The 22,387-nt window shown below is 50.2% G+C and overlaps 2 protein-coding genes across 2 annotated transcripts; one reads left to right on the top strand and one right to left on the bottom strand.

Moving 5' to 3' along the window:
- Positions 1-16,087, top strand: Pom121c (POM121 transmembrane nucleoporin C). The gene is made up of 13 exons (XM_038345678.1): positions 1-569; positions 1,678-1,893; positions 2,451-2,609; positions 3,849-3,929; positions 5,444-5,615; positions 6,792-6,886; positions 7,574-7,647; positions 7,997-8,121; positions 8,220-8,322; positions 8,916-9,089; positions 9,762-11,375; positions 13,599-13,721; positions 14,100-16,087. The coding sequence occupies exons 1-13, from the start codon at positions 1-3 to the stop codon at positions 14,195-14,197; spliced, it is 3,603 nt and encodes a 1,200-aa protein (XP_038201606.1). The 3' UTR covers positions 14,198-16,087.
- Positions 16,084-21,516, bottom strand: Nsun5 (NOP2/Sun RNA methyltransferase 5). Its single transcript, XM_038345679.2, has 10 exons — positions 21,396-21,516; positions 21,165-21,287; positions 20,152-20,326; positions 19,967-20,075; positions 18,389-18,527; positions 18,166-18,281; positions 17,134-17,312; positions 16,752-16,962; positions 16,535-16,678; positions 16,084-16,352 (listed from the first exon to the last, which is right to left on the bottom strand). The coding sequence occupies exons 1-10, from the start codon at positions 21,486-21,488 to the stop codon at positions 16,244-16,246; spliced, it is 1,398 nt and encodes a 465-aa protein (XP_038201607.1). The 5' UTR covers positions 21,489-21,516; the 3' UTR covers positions 16,084-16,243.
- Between the last annotated feature and the right edge of the window lie 871 nt (positions 21,517-22,387).

Raw genomic sequence — 22,387 nt, 5'->3', positions numbered from 1 at the left:
ATGTCTCCGGCGGCAGCCGCGGCTGGCGGAGTCGAGCGGTCGCGGCCCCCATTGGGTGTACGGGAGGGTCGGGGCCGCGCCCGCGGCTGCGGAGGACCGGCGGGCGCCGCGGCACTCGGCCTAGCGTTGCTCGGCCTCGCGCTCTACCTAGTGCCAGCGGCGGCCGCGTTGGCCTGGCTGGCCGTGGGGGCGAGCGCGGCCTGGTGGGGCCTGAGTCGCGAGCCCCGCGGCCCACGGGGCCTGTCGTCGTTCGTGCGCGACTCGCGCCGCCACCCGCGACCCGCGCTCACTGCTTCGCCGCCTCCGGCTAAGTCGGCGGTCAACGGCAGCCTCTGTGAGCCCCGCAGCCCGCTTGGAGGCCCCGACCCCGCTGAGCTCTTACTTATGGGCAGCTACCTGGGCAAGCCCGGCCCTCCCCAGCCTGCCGTGGCGCAGGACCCTCGGGACAGGCCGGGCCGCCGCCCACCCTCACGTTCCCCGCCGCCCGCGTCGGCGGCCCAGCGAGTCCACCATGTCTATCCCGCGCTTCCCACCCCGCTTTTACGACCCTCCCGGCGGCTACCCCACCGGTAAGTCATGGCGATCTTTTTTAGGGTCGCTGCGCCTTTAACCTAGGGCTCCACCTGGAAATCCGACTTTTCTTTTTTCTTTGATGTAACCTTTCCTTTTCTTTCTAGTACTCCTCTTTCCCTTTCTTCATTATTCTCCTGTCTTTTCACTTTTTTTTTTTTTTTTAAGGTAGGATGCTTGGTGGTCCAGATCGGCTGATCTCTAACCCTTTCTTTGGTTGAGGCTGTCCCTGAACTCCTCATCCTCCTGCGTCCACCTTCTGGATGAGGAGTTCAAGGACAGGATTACTGCGCTGTGGTGCGATCGAATCCTCAGCTTCATTCTTAGCAGCAAACACTGCCCATTCATTGCCTAGCCTTTGGTTTTAGTTTTTCTGAGATGCCGATCTCTTGTAGCTCACGTTGTTCCATGAACACAATCTGTAGGTGAGGATGACTTTGGCCTGTTGACCCTCCTGCTCGCACCTCCACGATGCTGGGGTTCCAGGTGCGCTGTACTGCAGTCAGCCTAGATTCTGGATGAAGCTTGTTTGTGTGTTTGTTTGTTTGCTTGTTTTTCTCCTTTCACCGTGTGGGCCCCTGAGATTGATCTCACGTCATCAGGCTTTCGGCAGCAAGCACCTCTACCCACTCAGCCATGTCACTGGCCCTGAGACATGTGTTCAGTTGCGGTGATGAATACCTATTCATGTTTGGCTCCAGCTATGTTGTGCAGACAAATTGGACAGAATTATCCCTACACAGCCCATCTGCATGTGCTTCTGAAGTACCTGTGTGGGCAAGGTTTCCAGGTTCCCTCTTTGTTGAAGACCATGGTAGAGACAGCCATTAAGCAGCTGATCTTTTCTGCCCTCGGATGGAATGGGAGAAGTTTGTCGTCCATATGCCGTGTTCCCTGTTGCTTAGAATAATTGGAGATCTGCCTTGTCAGTGGCAGAGGGCTTTGTCTAGCATGCATACACCCCTGAGTTTTGTCACTGCTAAAAATAAATGAGAGAGAGGTTGATATCTCTAGAAAGGAAGTGTTAATGCCTCTGTTTCTACAGTCCGTTGAATTAGGTGTTCCTTTAAGACTCTGGTTCCAGCATGTGTCTCTTATTCCCTACAGAGAGTGTGGGTCTTTATCCAGTCGGTTCGTTATAACACCCCGAAGACGCTATCCCATTCAGCAGGCCCAGTACTCCTTGCTTGGGGCACTGCCAACGGTGTGCTGGAATGGTGGTCACAAGAAGGCTGTACTGTCTGCACGGAACTCAAGAATGGTGTGTAGCCCAGTGACTGTGAGGATTGCCCCTCCGGACAGCAAGTTACTTCGTTCATCCATGTGAGTGTGTGTGTGTGTGTGTGTGTGTGTGTGTGTGTGTGTGTGTGTATACAAACGTGTGTATACAGGTAAGCACCTGCGCCTTTGTGGAGACCAGAAGAAAGCTTCAGATTTCCTTTATTGCTCTCACTCCCTTGAGGCCAGAGTGTCTCCCTAACCTGAGGCTCACAAGGGGTTTCAAGGTTATGCCAGATGCCTTAATTAATTGTGTGGGTGCTGGGATCTGAACACAGTCCTAGTGATTGTGCAGCTCTTCATCACTGAGCCATTTCTACACGCACACACGTGTGTGTGCGCGCTCAGTCACCCTCTATTCATAGAACAGGCTGACCTGAAATTGACTGTTTCTCAGGCTGGCCTCAAACTCAGGGTGATCCTCCTGCTTCTGACTTCTCACTGTTGGCATTGCAGGCTAAGCTACCAGGCCTGATTTACTAATCATGATAGTTTCTACACATATATGAGTTAAGGTTTCAATTGTCAGTTAGCTTCTGGTTTCTGTTCTGTCCATGATAGATAAAAATATTCTGTTTCTAGCATTTTATCTTTCATTATAGGCCAGAGCAGACACTCAACACAACATTGTCTTCACCATCAAGTAATGTCCCGGACCCTTGTGCGAAGGAGACTGTGCTGAATGCCCTCAAAGAAAAGAAGAAAAGGACAGTGGAGGAAGAAGACCAGCTCCCCCTTGATGGCCAGGAAAACAAGAGAAGGTACTGGTCAGGAGAGTACTAAACGAGCTTGCCAGGTGAACTCCAGAGAATTTGTGGAAATGTAGTTGATTTCCATGAAGGTACAGAGGCCAGCTCCAATGTAAGCCTTGGGACAGCTTGGTAGTAAGGGCTTTAATACAGTTCACTTCCTTTTTTTTTTTTTTTTTTTTTTTTTTAATTTGATTTTTCGAGACAGGGTTTCACTGTAGTTTTGGAATCTGTCCTGGAACTAGCTCTTGTAGACCAGGCTGGCCTCGAACTCACAGAGATCCACCTGCCTCTGCTTCCCGAGTTCTGGGATTAAAGGTATGCGCCACCACTACCAGGCTCTAACATTTTTTTCAAAGATTTAATGTATATTGTGGTTTTACCTGTATGTATCGCTCTGTGATGATGCCAAATCCTGTGGAACTGGAGTTACAGACAGTTGTGAACTGCTATGTGGGTGCTGGGAATTGAACTCAGGTCCAATTGCTGATCCTTCTTAATCCCTGAGGCATCTTACCCACTGAGCCATTTCTCCAGCCCCATGAGTACACTCTTGTGTGTAATGTATAGAGCTTTCCTAACAGCTCTGGAGCCCTGGGGGTATGTGGACTGTTACCTATAATGCAGCTGAATTTGTAATATTTTGATACAAAATCAGCCACTAAAAACTGATAAATCTGCCAGGAATGGTAGCTGACACCTGTAATCCCCAGTACTGTGCCAGGAGGACTAGAAGTCCAAAGATAGCCTGAGGCTACATAATGAATTCTGGTATAGTTTGGACAGAATAACAAGAACCTGATTCAGGCTGTGTTTCCTTTTTGTGATGTACTTGAATCGTTGAGGTGTATTACAGGGTCATTCTTGCTCCTTAGTTAACCAGGATAATTTTAGAGTAATGTACCTTCCGGAACCCAGTGGTTTGAAATAAACTTTTTTTTGTTTAGCATGAAATGTATACTCTACAGAGGTAATGCTGGGTCCCAGGAATATGAAGAAATACTTTCAATTTTCTTTACACTGTTTATTTTGTTTGTGTGTGAGTTGGTTCATAGATGGAGGGCAGAGCATAGCTTATGAGAATCTCTTTTTCTACCTGTGGGGTACAAGGATTCCCAGAGTCAAATGAAAGTCAGCAGGCTTGCAGCAAGTGCCTTTACCTGCTGAGCTATATGGCTGGTCTGGGAAATGCTTACAAGGGTTGGGAAGACAGGCGCAGTATTTAATGGGGGACTTTGTGGTTTGTCACAGGCGCCATGATAGCAGTGGGAGCGGGCATTCAGCATTCGAGCCCCTTGTCGCCAACGGAGTCCCTGCTGCATTTGTGCCCAAGTAAGTTAAACCCTTGGTGATGCTTGGGAAAGTGCGCTTTGACAGCTACTGCTGTCAGCTTTCCTCTTCGCTTTCTGCATCCTGTCCAGTTCACACTCTTTTTGACTAATTTGCTGTGCTTAGGTATTTTCTCTCCAGTCTCTTGCCATGTTTTTCCGCTAATCTGAGTGAGATGCACAGAGGGTCTGTGTTTAATGACATTCTATCTATTGTGCTAACGTTGTGGTAATCTTCCTGGAATAAGCACTCTGACACCAGTGGGAGTGAAAGAGAGGAGATATATTCACTAGTGGACCAAAAGCCAGGACAGCTCCTGAAAGGCCTTTCTTGCTCCTAGGTCCAGATTGCGTTCTTATTTTATACTCTAAAACCATAAGCAGGTGAGATTTTACAGAAGCATATGTGGTAGTCGGGTGGTTTTAAAGGCATATATTACAATTGACAGACTAAGCGTTTGTGTTCAGATTGTTAAGGGCAACAACCTTGTGTTTCTCCAGGTCATTCTATTCCAAGTAGCAAGTGAAATCTTACAGTGCTTTAAGTAAACTACTAAATAAATAAACAAGTCCGTGTCCAATAATTGGTCTTTTCTGTTTTACTTTATCTACTTCACTAACATGTTATAGTTGACCCTTCACAGGAGGTTCACAAGATCACAAGGCTTCTGCAGTTCAAGAAATGTAACATGGAATTTAAGATAAATACTAAATATCTCTACATTTGAATTTAAAATTTTAAAAAAGTTTGGGCACAAGGGATATAGGTTCCCCTATGGTAAAAGGCTGTCGTGAAGCCTTGTATCAGCTCGCTGTACTGCTGGCTGGCTGTGGCTGCAGACGGGATGCACAGATGAAAACGGAAACACATCTTGCTGAAGTGTCAGTCATCTGGTTTGTGGTTGATGCAGGTTGCCCTGGGACCATAGCGTAGCAAAGGTAGAAACACAGGCCTACAGAGAGGATTATGGGGGAGATTCCTTTTGGGGTTGGAGGCTCAGGAGAGTGGTTGGTTCTTTTTTTAGGGTTGGTTTTTTTTTTTGTTGTTGTTGTTTTTGTTTGGTTTGGTTTGGTTTTTTGAGACTGGATTTCTCTGTGTAACAGTCCTGACTGTCCTGGAACTCACTTTGTAGAGCAGGCTGGCCTCAAACTCACTGAGATTGCCTGCCTCTGCCTCTCAAGTGCTGGGATTAAAGGTGTGCGCCACCACTGCCTGGCTGAGAGAGTGGTTGGTTCTTAACTCTGATTTTTCTCTGAACAGCTTTATTGAAGGACATTGAAGTTCCCCATGAAGCCACAATCAAAATGTCATCCTCCCTCCAAACCCACACATTTGCTCTGCTCTCTGCATTCCTGCATGCATTCCCATGCTGTGCTTTACCCATTCCCTGTGTCATTTGCTGATAGTGTCGTGAGAATATTATGGCTTTCTTCAGGTTTATTCAAAAAGCTGTGTTGCAGCCATGAAGGAAATATTAGAACGTACCTTCAGAAGCATGTCTTTTTCCTTTCTGTTAGGCCTGGCTCCCTGAAGAGAAGTCTGGCTTCCCAGAGCTCAGATGACCACTTGAACAAACGGTCTCGCACCTCCTCTGTGAGCTCCCTGACTAGTACATGCACAGGAGGCATCCCCAGCTCCAGCCGCAATGCCATCACCAGCTCCTACAGCTCCACCCGTGGTATCTCTCAGGTATCTCTCAGAGCCGTGAACAGAGATGCAGACCACTCTCTGTTGCCTGGCATTGGATCTATCTGTAGGCTAACAAATACAAAGCCTTAAATAGCAAACAAGATAAAACATCGATCTGTGGGACTGGTATAAATGGAGCTGTTGCTGCAGATGGACCACAGGAAAACAACAGTACAGTCGGTGGTACTGATTTGGTTGAGAGGGTTCGTTCAGTTTGACGTGTAGATGAGATTTGTAAACAGTTGGAATTTAATACATGTTTTAAAACATGAAGTAGTTGTCATTCTTGTTTAGAGTTAATATCTATGGGTAGGGAAGCTAGGCAGCTTTGCTTTCAGGCAGACTTGATATTAATATTGACATTGACACTAGTAGCTGTATGGGCTTGCATAGTAGATCAGTTATCTTTTTTTTGTTTGGTTTTGTTTTTTGAGACAAGGTATTATGGATTCCTGGCTATCCTGAAGTTTGCTATGTTCTCAGTCTGGGCTTGAACTTGTAGTGATTATTCTGCTTCTGCCCTCCCAAGTACTGGGTTTCAGGCTTGCACCACCACACCCAGTTTGTAGTTTTTAACATGCATAAGCTTATTCTGCTAGAATGTCAGAATCTGCAAAATAAAGGGTATACCTGTAGATTATCATTGTTGGAATATATAATGGGTACAAGCATTACTTTAAAGATTATTATTTTGTTGGGTGCAGTGGCATACTCTAAGCTTTTGTCTAGCCTGGTCTACATAAAGAATTTCAACCAGGACTATTCAGTGAGACTTGAACTCAAAAAAGGAAAAAAAAAAAAAACTTATTTGAGTCTGTGTGAATTTAGGTGCACCATATACTTGCATGCAGGTACCCACAGAAGCCAGAAAGCATCCAATCTCCTGGCACTAGAGTTACAGTACTTATGAGCAGCCTGATGTGGGTGCTGGGAGCCAAACCTGGACCCTCTACAAGTGCAGCAAGTGTTTCTTAACTGTTGAGCCATATCTCCAGCCCCTCAAAAAAGTTGTTTTTTTTTTTTTTTTATTTTGGTTTGGTTTTGGCTGTCCTGGAACTCATTATATAGACCAGGCTGGCCTCAAAATCAGAGCTCCACCATGGCTGGTCTATCAGAATGTCTCTAAGTCATGTTCTCAGTGGTAGTCTTAGATGTGCCACTCTGCTTGACTTGCAGCTGTGGAAGAGGAGTGGTGGCCCCACCTCGTCCCCCTTTTCTAGCCCAGCTTCCTCTCGCTCCCAGACACCAGAGAGGCCAGCCAAGAAAACAAGGTAATCACCATTCACTTCTGATCACTTTGTATGGATGGGGGGAGTGGGGCTTAACAGGGATTGTCTTTTGGGCTTTTATTGACTCTGACTGAGCAAATCAGAGTCAAGCCCTAGAAGAGCAGTAAGTGCCTGCTACAGTTGCTCCCCTGTCGTGCAGTCTGAGCACACTGATGGTTGGGGTCCCTTCTCTGTCTCGTACTCCAGTGGGAGTGGTGCAGAGGCCACTGGGAGTGGAGTGCAGAGTGGATCGGGTCAGCAGGGAGCCTGGGTCCCTGGCCCCAGCTCACTCTTCACTGGAGCTCGGCTCCCTCGGGGATCAGGTCTGTCGTGTCTGACCCTCCATGCCACCCAGCCTTTTTTATTTTCACCCTGTCTGTCACGGGCCTGCTTTCTCACCAGCTTCACTCCTAGCTCCATCACTAACCTGCTGTTAGAGCCTGAAAATGCAGTCTGGGGCCCTAGACTTGACAGGCTCTGAATAAAGCTTCGCAGTTCTGTGTTTAAAGACCAATTGCTTGTGGCCTCTGTCAACTGCCCACCTCCAGTTCTATAAGAAGTGTGACAGGGTGACGTGCTGAGACTGGGAGCCATGGTCTTTCTAGACGTTGGCCATGTGTGAGCAGTGAGGTGCTGTGCACTCCTGGTAGTCTTCCCAAACAAAATCTAGCCTTTTCACCATCCCCACAGAGAGGAAGAGCCGTGTCACCCTTCCAGTTCTTCAGCTCCCTTGGTAACAGACAAGGAGTCCCCAAGAGAAAAGGGTAAGTAGAGAAGCCATGTGGGCTGAGGGTGGCATCTGCAGTGGAAGTTAACACCACTGAAGTTAACAGAGCTCTTTCTGGGGCATGGAAGATAATCCAGCCCTTAGTAGATCCTTAGTGTGAGAAGAGAGAAAAGCAGACACAATCCAGTGCAGAATGCAAGGACTGGTAGGTGATGAGCTCATGTGGGGCTCAGGGTCACTCCCATCCCCCAAGCAGTTGTGTCCACCTTTCAAATAACATTGCAGATACTTGCAGGCCACTCACACACAGGAAACATGATGTCTTTCAACAAAACCATTCTGTCCTGGAGGAGCAGGGAGACCAGCAAACCTGTGTTTGTCTGTAGTTGCAGATTCAGCCACTGGGAAGCAGCAGAACTCTTGGACTTCCCCACCCACATCTGGCAGCTCTGGGCAACGCAAACGCAAAATTCAGTTGCTGCCCTCCCGGCGAGGGGACCAGCTCACCCTGGTATGCCTTGTCCTTCCTTCTTAGCTCTTTTTAGACTCGGGCTGGGAACAGGTTTCTTCCGCATCTGGGAGTCAGCCTAACCTGTCTTTGGTCTGTAGCCTCCACCCCCTGAGCTTGGCTATTCCATCACTGCCGAAGACCTGGACATGGAGAGGAAAGCTTCACTGCAGTGGTTTAACAAGGTTTTGGAGGACAAGACAGGTAAGGGTGCCGAGTGCAGTGTGATGCAGAGGTCCTGAACACCTTGCTGTCTTTGGGGTTTGTTTCCACGGCCCTCCTTGGAAGAGAAGTAGTAGAACGCTTGATTCTCCTTTGCTCCAGTTTTGAGTCTAGATTCATCTATCCAAGGCTGTCTTCAAATTCATAACCCTGCTTCAGCCTCCCAAATGTTGGGTTACAGATGGATGCCACCATAGCCAGCTCTTGAATTATTTGTGCCCTGATTTCACCAGTTTTATTTCCAGTAGCTGTCACTAACACTTTTCCATGGAACCTGAAAGTTTTGTTTTGTTAGTGAAAATGGTGTTACTGTCTAACCCAGGTTGTCATCACCCTTGCAGTCCTCCTGCCTCCACTCCAGCACAGGTCACGTGCCACTCCCACCCTGCCACTCCCACCCTCCAGCTTCCTTTGTTTTTTGTTCTCGGGGAAACCTGCTTGGGTCTTCATTGAGACCTGCAGTCTAGCGTCCCATCTGTGAGAATAGGGAAACATTTCTGAACAAGCATTTTGGGCTCTTGAGCTTCCTGTACCTTTGCTCTGGAACTTGCTAGAAGATTGTCTCTCCTCCTCAGATGATGCCCCCACCTCGGCCACTGAAACCCCACCTGCCACCAATCCTCCTTTCACGTTCACCCTGCCTGCTGTGGGGCCTGCCGCCTCACCAGCCTCCCTCCCAGCTCCTAGCTCTAACCCACTGTTGGAGAGCTTGAAGAAGATGCAGGACTCTCCAGCCCCACCATCCTCAGGTAAGAAGAGCATTCTGTCCTGTAATGACTGGCTTTTGACATGACGCAGGTATAGAGCCTGTTGGTTCTGGGCTTCAGAAAGCCCTGGTCTAGAAATTTACAGGAAGGCAGACTGTCATACTGGGTTCATGATTCAAAGGCATCCGCCCTAGCTGCCCTGAGTCTGTGTCATCTATGAGAATTGTATTATGTCTTCCCTGAGAAGTATCTGCAATATGACATGATCCTTCCCATAAGGTGTCCTAGCTTTCTGATCCCAAGCCTAGAATAACTAAAATTCCTTTCTCTCTGGGCAAGGCTGGTAAACCTTGCCGGCTGGTACATTCGTGCTACCACACATGGACACAGCAGTGTAGCTGTGCTTCTCACACTGGAGTGCAGGCGTGGTGATGCAGCTCTCGGGGCTCCCACAGACACTGCCTTGCTGGGCTGGTAAACATGATGGGTCTTTGTTAGATGAGTAGGCACATGTAGACATCAGAGTTGCGCATTTTCCTTCATGATCCCACATGCAGCCCCAGGTAGGCTCCCCTGCTTTCTTCCTTCTGTCTTTCCTGGAATCTGGGAGTGGAAATAATGCCTTCTTGAGTCCCTGTACGTTGGTGGTGCTGAGCATGCAAAGTGCCGCCTGCAGAGGACCTCAGAACTCATCTCACTTCCTTTTCCTCACAGAACCTGCTGCAGCAGCAACTCCTGCAGCCCCTTCACCTCCGAAGACACCCAGCCTCCTGACCCCTGTTGTCTCACCACTGACAGAGCCAGTGGCCAGCACCTCCTCGGACTCCAAACCTACAGCCACCTTCCTGGGGCTGACTTCTGCTTCATCTGCCATACCACTCACTGACACCAAGTCCTCTGGGGTCCCTCAAGCTGAACAGTCTGCCAGCACCCCAGCCTCCACGGCTCCCTCCCCGACCCCAAAGCCCAGCATGCTGTTCGGGATGCTGAGCCCACCTGCCAGCTCTTCCTCCCTTACCATGCCTGGCCCAGCTTCTGCTTCTCCCATGTTTAAGCCCATTTTTACGGCCACACCTAAAAGTGAGAATGATAGCCCCTTGCCATCTAGCTCCTCAGCCACCACTACAGCCTCGTCCAACACCACCCTCTCCACCACAGCCAGTACTACAACTCACACTTTCAAGCCTATTTTTGACAGTGTGGAGCCATTTACAACCATGCCCCTGTCAGCGCCCTTCTCCCTGAAGCAGACAACTACTGCAGCCGCCACTCCAGCCCCTCCAGCCCCTCTCTTCGCTGGCCTGGCTACTGCCACCTCCACAGTGGCCTCTGGCACCACAACTTCTGCCTCAAAGCTTGTGTTTGGCTTTGGAGTGACCTCTGTGGCCAGCACTGCCAGCAATACCATGACTTCCACCTCCCAGCCACTTCTGTTCGGGGGAGGTCCCTCTGTCACTGCTGCCAGTTCTGCCCCAGCCCTGCCTTCCATCTTCCAGTTTGGCAAGCCCCCTGCCACCGCAGCATCTGCAGCAGGCACCTCTTTTAGCCAGCCCCTTGGCAGTTCTGCTCAGACAGCTGCCAGCAGTAGCAGTGGCACTAGCGGCTTCAGTGGCTTTGGCAGTACCCTCACCACCTCCACCTCAGCCCCTGCCACCACCAGCCAGCCTACACTTACCTTCAGCAACACTGTCAGCCCTACCTTCAACATTCCCTTTAGCGCTGGTGCCAAGCCTGCACTCCCAGCCTACCCCGGAGCCAACCCACAGCCCACATTTGGAGCCACTGAGGGGGCCACCAAGCCAGCACTTGCCCCAAGTTTTGGCAGCTCTTTCACGTTTGGCAACTCTGTGGCCTCAGCCCCATCTGCAGCCCCAGCACCAGCCACCTTTGGTAGTGCTGCACAACCGGCTTTCGGCGGGTTGAAAGCCACAGCCTCCACCTTTGGCACCCCTGCCAGCACACAGCCCGCTTTTGGTAGCACCACATCTGTATTTTCCTTTGGTTCAGCCACCACTTCTGGCTTTGGTGCCACCACACAGACCACCAACAGTGGGAGCAGCAGCTCTTTATTTGGCAGCTCTACTCCATCCCCGTTCACATTTGGTGGCTCAGCAGCTTCTGGCAGTGGAGGCTTTGGGCTTAGTGCTACTCCAGGCACTGGCTCCACCTCTGGAACTTTCAGCTTTGGATCTGGACAGAGCGGGACCACAGGCACCACTGCCTCCTTTGGGGGAAGCCTGAGTCAGAACACCCTGGGCACAACCAGCCAGAGCTCACCTTTCGCCTTCAATGTGGGCAGTACGCCTGAAAGCAAGCCTGTGTTTGGAGGTAAGATTGGGAGCTGTTAATAAGGCTTAGTGTATAACAGCCTACAAGTGAGTTGTAGGCAGTCCAAGCTAAGTCCTAATGATGGAGGGGCCCTGTGTAGCCAGTAAAGGTTTCTGGAGGGCTGGAGGGGATAAGACCTGTCCTTAAAGAGGACCCAAACTCAGTTCTAGCACCCACATCTAGTGACTCAGCTGCTTATATCTGTAGCTCTAAGGGATCTGGTGCTGCTCTCTGACCTTCACAGATACTGCACTTGTGCACACACACGCACACACGATTTTTTTTTAAAATCCTAGGAAGATATATGTATATATGTGTTTTGATACATGTATGTCTGTGAACCATATGCATGCTGGTGCTCCAGCAGCTGGAAGAGGGTGGTGGATCCTCTGGGGCTTGAGCTGCCATTTTTGTGCTGAAATTGAACCTGGGTTCTCTGGAACCAATTAAGCTCTCTCTCCAGCCCCATTTAAAAACAAAAATCATAATGCCTTTGAGGAAGTAGTAAATGGAAGGGAAAATGTTTGTGGTTTGTGTTTGGTATATACATGTATGTACAGCCACATTCAGCTTTATTTTATAGTTACTCATGCTTACACAGCAAGTACTTTTAACTCACCAAACCATCTCCCCAACCCATTTTAATGTGTGTGTGTATGTAGGCTCTCTCTCGTGTGCATGCATTGCCATCATGTACAGGTAGAGATCAGATACAACTTTGTGGAGTTGGTTCTCCCCTTCCCCTTTTCTTAAATTCTGGGAATATGCCACAGATCACTGGGCTCTTGCTGCAAGTGTCTTTACTCACTGAGCCATCTCATTGACTTCTTGGTTTGGTTGTGTGTGTGTGTGTGTGTGTGTGTGTGTGTGTGTGTGTGTGTGTGTTTCCGAATGAAACTCAGGCTGCCCTCAAACTCAAGATCTTCACACTCCAGCTTCCCAACTGCTGTGGTAGTAGACATCCATGTTGGCCGCAGGGGAAGGTAGTGTCAGGGCACAGCAGCAGAAGCGGGGATGGTGGGTTTGTTAGCAGAGAGCAGGCAAGATTGGCTGGTTAGAGTAGAAGGCTGCTCATAGCCAGGGCTTCTTGCTGGGATTTTAAATATCTAGGGAAGTCACAGATTTCAAGTTGAAAGGTGAAGAGATCTTGTTTGCTGTGTGCTTGGTGAGTTTTGGCCCTAAGAGCTACTAACCTTTTTGGTAAATAAGGGAGAAAGAAGCTCTTGAGGAAAGTGGGGGGGTGAGAGGTAGGTGTGAGTCTTCCAGGACAGTGAGGAAAGGGATATAGCAGAGAGTGGGTTGCCAGATGGTTGGTTGTAGGTTCACACACAGTGTGCAGAGGTTCAAGCAACCTCTAGACTGAGCAGGTGGATGAGGCTGGGGAGATAACTCAAAAGTCAAAGTGCTTGCTACTTTAGTATGAGGATTTGGGTTCAGTCCCCAGGTGTATACCTGTAATCCCAGTGCTGAGTGTGTGGAGGTAGGCAGATCCCAAAATAGCCAGGTCCAAACTGGTGAGAGACTCTGGAAGACACCCACTGTCAACCTCTACACTCCATGAATGAGTATTGCACTAGTTACACGGACCAGACAGATAACACATAGGGAGAGTGTGTGAGTGGTGTTGACACCAAAGGATCATGAGTTTCTCACTAATGGTCAAGTCACTTACGAATGGTGATGGGGAGGGTGACGGTTCAGAGTCCTTTTTGGGGAAGAAAGGAATGATTGACAGGTGACACTATAGAGGACCAGGACTGATGATCTGAACCAGGAGTTAAACTGGGAGTTGTGTGCATTCCTGTTATCCCAGCATTTAGGTTTGGGCAGGAGATTGGAGAGTTCCAGGCCAACCTGGGCTTCATAACAGACTCAGTCTCAAAATTAGCAAAACTAAAGAATTGGGTGTTTGAGGTAGGAGGGGTGAAAAGTGGTCTTGGAAGCAATGTCAGAATAAAGCAGCCCTGATGTAATTGCACAGGCTGAGCAGGAGCCATTTCCAGAGGGCATCCTGGGAGGATTAGGGGTCCTACAAGGTGAGTGTGAGAGAGAAGGCAGGGAACCAGGGAGACGAGGCAGATAAGGATTAACCTGACAGCCCCATACCTCCTGCTGCAGTTACACATGGAGCGGTGGCGGAGACCACCTTCCTCAGCACTAGGTGCTGGGGGATAGGTCTGGCACCTGCCCGGTCTCTGCAGCTCTTCTGTCTGTTCCCGCTAGGTACATCCACACCCACTTTTGGGCAGAGTACCCCTGCCCCTGGAATAGGCACCGCCGGCAGCAGCCTCTCATTTGGGGCCTCCTCAGCACCTGCCCAAGGCTTTGTTGGAGTCGGAACTTTTGGTAAGGAGACAGTCTGTTGCCAGCATGACACCCCCGTCCCTTGGACCAGGAGTGATCAGGATAGCAGGCTGCTAGCCCTCAGGGTCTAGGGTAGTTGAACAATAGAATAGAGTGGAGCCTTCTCTGGAAACTCAAGCATTTGGGAAGCAAGTGCTGGTGGGTGTTTGGTTTTGTGTTTTGTACAGGTTTATTTTTATTTGCTTTGGTGTTGTTCCTTCATGTTTCTGATGGGTTCCCGCCAAGGCCTGGGAGGGCTGCCAACAGGTTCGGAAGCCCTGGTGGAACACCTATGCTTCTGCTAACTTCCCAGAGCAAGGCACCAGGCACATTTTTTTGTAGCAGCAGCTGCCCTGATGAGGTCTTAACAACTCTTTCTAGGATCAGCGGCCCCTTCGTTTTCCATTGGCGCGGGATCCAAGACTCCAGGAGCTCGACAGCGACTTCAGGCCCGAAGGCAGCATACCCGCAAGAAGTAACCTGCCTCTTGTCTCCACTCTCCCATCCCTTGCCCAGATATGGACCTCAGCACCTGCTAGGAAGAGCCTCTGACCCTTCGAATTCCATAGCAAACCCAGCCCGTCACCAGGGCAGAAGTGGCAGCCTGGCCCTTTCTGTTCTAGAGAAAGTGGGTGCCCCAGGGAGGGCAGAAGCCCGATACTTTACTTGAACAGTCCCACTGGTGAGGCTGGAGAACTGAAGAAACATCTGTACATATTGTCCTCTTGCTGCCCCAGCGCTTGTTTAGTGTGCAGCCTAGGCGGCCTCCCCTTTCCTTGAGCACCGTCTCTGCTAGAGGGTGCGTGGAACCCACCTGGGTCCCTAATATACATCAGGTGGGATTGGGGGAGACAATGTCCCTGAGCTTTGCCTGCTTGGCTTGGCCATAAGAAGTGGTTCTCTTCCTCTGGTTCCTTCAGGGTCTCTCATTTCTTGCTGCTTTGTCCCTCACATGTCCTGTAAGATTCATTCCTTTTAAATGGCTGTGAATCTTGCTTTGCCTTGGAGACCCCAGTGGGCGCTGCTCACCTCTTCTGCCAAGTCTGTTTCATCTCCAGCCCTCTGCCAGTTCAGCCTCCAAAAGGTTGGCAGCTCAAGACTTAGCCTGGCAGAGCCAGGGGAGAAGTTTGCTCCAGAAAGTTCTGGGGCAGGCAGACTGCCCACCACTGCTTCTAGCTGCCTCCACCTGCCTGCCACCCCACGGGCCACTTTGCCTCTTCGGGATTGTATTTTCCAAGCCTTGTATTGTGTTTGTCTGATGTTAATGTGTGTTGCTCCTTGAATCGAGTTTGGAGGAAGAATTGAATTGTATGTGTGGCGGCATGTTGGTAATGCCGGACTCAATGTCGCCTGGGCCCTCCTGGGCCTAGCTAATTGAATGCTGAAAGTGGCACCGCGTTACAGCCACAGTACTGACTCCTGAATTCTCAATAGTGTTTTGAATTAAAGGCTGGCAGCCCAGGGGATGGAGCCTGTAGGAGCAAAGACTTCCCTGTTGGTCCTCCCCCATGTAACACACCCCAGGCAAGGGCATCTTCTGCCGAGTTTGGAGTTGTAGATTAATGAACTACACTTTTAGGTTCCTAATAGTTGTTTCCCAAAAAGGGTCCTTCCCAGCCTGTCTTTCCTTCTAAAACCACACCCTTAGGCCCCAGAGCCTGGCTGCCATGCCCATCCTCTTTGGGAGAAGTATGAATGCGTGTGTCTAAATTAAAAGAAAAAATATTTAAACGTTTTTTAACAAAATAAAAATTTATTTTTATATTTAAGCTAAATTGCCTTTTAAATTCCTTCAAGCTTGGTTCACTGAGGTGGTTAAATATAAATGCTATTGAATAGTAGGAATTAGCTGTATAGTTATGCCTGTGTGAAGGAGGAGCTCATGGCTGTCCTCGGCAGCTCTCCTGAGGGGCAGAGCTCCTCCTGGACATGTCGTGTAAGTGTACTTCTTACTTTATAACAATGTGATGTAGCTGTAACTGGTCCCTTCCCTTTGTGACTGGCAGGGTTTAGGCTGGGTTGTGTGGAGCTGGGAAAGAGCTGGACCTCGTCCCAATGCCTTTGGGGATGGGGATAGGTGGGGGTCTGCACAGGAAGCCTCTACCTGTGCCTCAGGTAAGGAAGGGGCCTCCCTGCAATTCAGTCTGAGCTAATTACCTCAGCTCCACAGCAGGCCTGCTTCTAGGGCCCCTGAAGAGGCGTCCTGGCATAGCCTCGGTGTGTGAGCACATTTGTCCGTGCTCACGCTGGACAGGGAGGCTGGGGCTTCCCACCACAGAGTTCCTGTGAGCGTAGCTAAGATTTTTAGTATGAATGTGAGATTGTTCTTGCTTAATGTCATTAAAAATAAAACTGTGATCTGTCATAGACCTGAATCTGCTCTTTATTTGTAAAGCAAAGAATTTAATTGGTAGGACTGTAGCTGTCCAGTGAGGGACCCACAGGGCCAGGACATCTGCCCTTCCCAGAGGAGTAGGGTTCCCCACACAGGGTGGTTTTACTGGTTGTAGGACTCACAGTGGCCACTATGTGCTTCGCTGCATGCTGGTACCAGCTGCTGCTTTGCGTCTTTTCTTTCTCTTTGGAGCTGGGCTGAGAGGTTCTGGAGCCAGTGCTTTGTCCTGTGGGGCTGGGCTGGAAGAATGGGCCAGAGGTTAGCAGATATGATAGCCACACCTTTAATTCTAACACTCAGGAGGCATAGGCTCAAACTCTTCAGTTTGAGGCCAGCCTCATCTACCTACATACCAAGTTGTAAGCCAATCAGAGTTACACAGACCCCGCCTTAAACAAAAACTTGGCTCCTCTTCACTCACCTAGACACCACTTCTGCCCGTTCAAACACAGCAATGAAGAAGCCTCCAGTGAGTGTGGTCTCAGGGGAAGCCCGGAGACAGTGTTCAGACCCTGGGAAGGTATTCAGACCTCGGTGAGGCCACGTGGGTAGGACAGGAGCCAGTCTGTGGAGAAGGAGAGGACTCAGACCCTGATGAGAAGAAGCCATGACCTCTCAGGTCCTGGGGACACCATTACCTGAAGACCCCCGAGTTCTGCTGTAGAGCCTCTTGGACCACATCTTCATTCTCTTCTTGGCAAAGGGAACATGTGGAGTAGACTAGGCGTTGCAGAGAGGGGAAGGCGAGTGCATGGCACAGAGCCCGCTGCTGGAACCCTGCCAAGGCCTGCAAGCGCTCCTTGCTAGGTGTGCCTCCCCCATGTTCCTCCAGCTGCCGGCTCAGCATACCTATGGAAAAGGCGCTGCAATTATGAAGCCATTTCCCACCAAAATCCCCATTTTGTAAATGAGAGCATTTGCCTATAGTACAAGTCAGAAGTAATACCAAGATTAAACTGGTAGCCTTTAGTGTCCAAGTTACTGTGGGGCTAGACCACAGCTACATTATCCCCATCTCACCAGAGCCACTACAAGAAGGATCCAGCAAGATGTACTGGACCTGGCCATAACGCTGGTCAGTGGGAGAAACTGTCAGGAAGTCCTTCTCTGCTAACTCGCAGCAAGAGACCCCAGCTCGAGCCAGCAATGTAGCCATGGCTGCCAGCCGCTTAGCATCCTGGTCGAAAGCAAAGATCTTCCTAGGGAAGAGAGCAGAGGCAGAATGAACTAAGAAGTTGTATTAAACTAAGACTTCTAGGGGACTTTTAGGGGCCAGAGAGATGGCTCAGGGGTTAAGAGCACTGGCAGCTCTTCCAGAGGTCCTGAGTTCAATTCCTAGCAACCACATTGTGGTTCATGGCCATCCATGCTGGGATCTGATGCTCTCTTCTGGCAAGCAGGTATATATGTAGTTAGAGCACCATATACATAAAATAAATCTTTAATTTCTATGTATCTGTATGCCACATGTGTGCAGGTGCCTGTAGAAGCCAGAGTGATGGAACCCAGGGAGCTAGAGTTAAAGAACCTGTGTTCCACCTGATATGAGTGCTGGGTACCAAACTCAGGTCCTCTGGAAGAGCAGCAAGTGCTCACTGAGTCATTTTGCCAGACCCCGAACTAAGAACTTACAGAGCACGAAGCCCCAAAAGAACATCAAACTGTAACATACTAAGCCAGGACATAGGTCTGGGGCTGTGGCTCAGTAACAGAGGGCTTACTTAGAATCCCCAGTGAGGGACTGGGGGCGTGGCTCAGTGGTAGAGTGCTTACCTGGCACATATAAGGCTTTGGGGATTCAATCCCCAATACACTACCACCCAAAACAAAACAAATGGCTTATAGGGGTTCCGACCACGGATATCCAGCCTGGGAAGAACCCCAAGGGCTGAGGGAGTTTTGTCCCATACCAGTAGCCTGGCTTGGGACAAGGCTACGAGCTGTCCAGAGCCATGCTCTCAATCTGTATCATCCGGTGAGACTTTTTACCCACAAAGCACAAGACTTGACCACACCCGTCCCTCTGCCTCAAAGCTCATCGCCAGCACTCACCCCTGGTTCTTCAGAAGGGCAGCAATGTAACTGGTCTTGTTGCCAGGGGCAGCGCAGGCATCGATGACATGGGAGCCTGGCGGGGGAGACAGCAGCATGGCTGGGAGGCAGCTGGCCTAGCAGGGCAGCAGATTGTGGACAGCTGAGTGAACACAGAGTCGCGAAGGCACGCCCCCCACATCCTCCCTTTCCCACCAGCTCCCCCCCCCCCCCCCCCCCGCACCTTATCCTGCAGGATGAGATGGCCAGCGCGGTAGAGGGGATGCTCATGCAGATCTGTCTGTGCAGGGAACACAAGCAGCTCAGGCAACAAAGGATCCAAAAGAAAATGTTGCCCCTTGAGGGTCTTCAAGTCCTCCAGGCTGGCAGGGAACAACCACTGGTTAGGTTTTGTTTTTAGCCTTGATGTATCTAGGTGTTTTGTCTGCATCAGCGTGCAGGCAGTGCCTGTGGAGACCAAAGGAGGGCATCGGCGTCCCTAGGACTGCAGGTGCAGTTGGTTGTGACTTTTTGTGAAACTCAAGTTAGCAAATCAAACACCAGTTTTTAAGATGAGACATTCTGGGCTGGAGAGATGGCTCAGTGGTTAAGAGCCCTGGCTGCTTCTTTTCAATTCCCAGCAACCACATGGTGGCTCACAACCATCTGTAATGAGATCTGGCGCCCTCTTCTGGCATTCAGGCATACATGGAGGCAGAATGTTGTATACATAATAAATAAATAAAATTAAAAAAAAAAAGAGAGACATTCTAATGCAATATAATCCAGACAGACTAGTCTGATACTTCCAGGCTAAGGGATAGCAGTATGAGTGTCGGGAAATACTGAAGCCTTTGTTTTCTGTATTTAGACCATTATGTTTCTAAAAGAGCAGAAACTATATGTGCAGTAAAACACTGTAGTCCCTAATATACAGTAGTCTCAAATATGAGCCAAGATGCTCCATGTACTGTCTGTGGGCTGAGCCGGAGTGTGCAGTGTAAAGTGCATTGCTGTGGGTTCAGAGCCCAAGGTAGACGATGCCACGTAATGACACACCCTGCTAAGAGCACCCTGGATTTATGGATGTTTGATTATGAATAGATTGTGCTCATGGTGTCTTCGCAAACTATAGATTGTTCTGCAGCCTGTGGGGTCTTGACCTACAGCTGAAGAGACTGTCATCTAGACAAGAGACTAGAAAGGGGACAGGGAGCAGTTAGGCTGAAGAACAAATGGAGAGGTTGCCAGAACGCAGACTAAGAACTGCAGGAGCAGCAGTTTAAGGTTAAAAAAAAAAAAAAACCAGGTCTCAGAAGATGAGGAAAAAACTGCTGGGGGGGGGGGCCTGGAGACACGGCTCAGCAGTTAGGAACACACTGCTGGGGGGGGGGGCTGGAGACACGGCTCAGCAGTTAGGAACACACTGCTGGGGGGGCTGGAGACACGGCTCAGCAGTTAGGAACACACTGCTGGGGGGGGGGCTGGAGACACGGCTCAGCAGTTAGGAACACACTGCTCTTGCAGAGGGCCTAAGTTTGGCTCCCAACACCGTGTGCAGCAGCTCACCAGCCTATAGCTCCAGCGCCAGAGGGTCCAATGCCCTCTTCGGGCACATGCACACACCCACACATAGACATACATACTTATATATCATTTAAAGCAAAAGAAGGAAAGAAAGAAACTTTTGTTGGGAAAGCAGGGGAAAAACATCTAGAAAAAGCAAGTACTGCCCCAGTCTCTCTTCCCATAGGGTCCTGCTTCCCCAGGAATCTGGACATCCAGGAAAATGTAGGTACCCAGGTAGGTGCCAAGTTCTCACCTGGAAGCCCGACCCTGGTAGGAGAAACCTTGTCTCTTGAAATAATCGATCGCGTCTTCGGGGCAGGTCTTGAGCGTGTTCACACGCACAAACCGAGGTACCTGGAAGGCTAGAAGGTACAGCAGTGAGTGGGTAGAAGGTAAGCCCCTCCTGAGGGCCATCACCCTCCCCTCAGCCTAATTCACCTTGGCCAGGCCTGGATCTCTCTTGCAACAGGTCCTCATTTCGGCTCACACCCCGTTGAACCTTGAGCCGGGCCAACTCAGCCTTGAGCCTTGCCTGGTGCCGGCCAAGCAGAGCCTTCCATCGGCCTCCACCCCCTCGAAAGCCCTTCCCCAGCAACAAGTCATACACCAGCACCTGGAGAGAGGAAAACAGAAAAACTATAAACACCATGAAGCCCTTCAGTGAGAGGACTGCGCCCTGTCCAGGTGGTCACGTCAAGGGGATTCTCTTGCCCGAGATCACCCAAGAAATTAAAGGCCTGATATGGGAGCAAATGCCTATAATCCCAGCAATCTCAAATACTTAAGCTAGAAGACTAACACCCTGGAAATCAACCTGAGTTACCAATTTAAGACTTGCCTGTGCAACTAAGCAAGACTCTGTCTCAAAAAACAAGGGCTGGGGACACAACACAGTTCAGCAGAACCTGCCTAGAATCTCCAGGTGAAGGGTTGTGGGCGTGGCTCAACAAGGACTGCCTGGCATCCCCCACTGAAGAGACTGGGAGCAAGGCTCAAGCAGTAGGGTAGAGAGTTTGTCTAGTATCGGCCAGAGAAGGAATAGGGGTACAGCTCAGCAGTAAGCACCTGCCTAGATTGCCCTCAATAGGGGCTGGGGGCATGGCTCAGGGATAGAGCTCTTCTCTGGCATGCCGATCTCCAGTGCCACAAAAAGGCAGACAGACAGCTGAAGAAAGCAGATTCAGTATTGAAACCCGGTGTCCTGCTTGCCTCACATGCCTGTCCCTCTCCCCCAGGAAGCCACCTGTTCAGCAGAGCTCTGCACCCCCAGCCTTCCTTGCCATCATCACCCTTTCCCGCTAGGTAGCATCTGCCACCGCGAGCTTGTGTCTCTGTCCTCTTTAACTCTTCACGTAACGCTCCAGGTGAAGTCACATCCGTTCCAGCTCAATTCGGATCCCAGAAAGAGGTGCAAAGCCAGGCGTGGGCGACAGGCCCCGGCCGCTGCTCACCTTGGCCAGGTGTGGCCGCAGCTTCTTCTCGGCGCGCAGGAGCCCGGCGCTGGCGATCACGGCGTCCAGCACGGCCGAGTAGCGCTGCGTCTCGCACACCAGCGCGTACAACTGCTTCACGTTCTGCGAGGGACAGGGGCGACACGCTGCACCCAAGGCGGGCCTCCCTCCCACTCCCGCCTGGCCAGACCCCGCTCCCCAAGCCCTCCTCCCCGCACCCGGCCCCGCTACCTGAAAGCTGCTGGAATACACCAGGCTCTTGAGGGAGCCCTGGCGACTATCCACGCCCGCCAACACCGCCGCCGCGGCCGCGTACAACCCCATGCTGTCGCTTCGGCAAGGTCTTTACGACACTGTCGCAAAGCTCGGTCCGGCTTTGCGGCCGCTGCAGCCTCCCGCACAGCCGGGCTTCCGGAGTCCAAAGGCACAACCCTTGTTTAGACTCCCAAGAAGCTGATTTGTGTTTTCAGCATCCAGAAATTAATTCTAAAGCCAGGCGTGGTGGTTTACACCTTTAATCCCAGCGCTCGGGAGACAGAGGCACTGCAAAATATAGACTATTAAACAGTATGTGTTTGATAGAGCAGAGATTGTTGCTAGAAGTAGAGCACTTGCCTAGTATGTAGAGATCCCTGGGGTTAGTCCTCAACATTGATGACGCTGGGGTCAGTTCTCAACACTGATGAGGAGGCTGGTGATATAAGTCAGTCAACAGAGTGCTTGCCTAACAGGCAGAAAGCACTTGGTTCTGGTTCCTCCACTGAATAAACCAGGCACAATGGTGCCTTCCTGTACCCCAACACTCGGAAAGTGGAGGCAGAAGGATCAAGAGTTCAAGGTAATCTTTGGCTAGCCAGTTCAGGCCAGTCTGGGCAACATGAGTCTCTGTCTCAAAATAATAGCAGTAGCTGGGCTAAGCGAGATGGTTCAGCCATCAAGAGCACATACTGTTCCTGTGATTCTCATGGGAAAGAAGAACAACAGTTCCTGGAACCTGTTAGGTAGCTCACAACCTTTTGTAACTCCAGCTCCAAGGGATCTCACAACTGCTGGCCTCTGTGGGCACAGCACCCCCAAACATACATGTAACTAAAACTAAAATATTAAAAATAGAAATAATAATTGAGAAAATGTCAAATTTATTGTTTTTAATAGATGTTTGACGGTCCCAATGATAAGGATTAAGTATGTGTGGGAATGTTTCTGCCCTCTCCTGGAAAGAG

Source organism: Arvicola amphibius, chromosome 10, assembly GCF_903992535.2.
Source record: "Arvicola amphibius chromosome 10, mArvAmp1.2, whole genome shotgun sequence".
NCBI lineage: Eukaryota > Metazoa > Chordata > Mammalia > Rodentia > Cricetidae > Arvicola > Arvicola amphibius.
The sequence above is the reverse complement of the archived record's forward strand: the minus strand, read 5'-3'. Positions and strand labels throughout refer to the sequence as shown.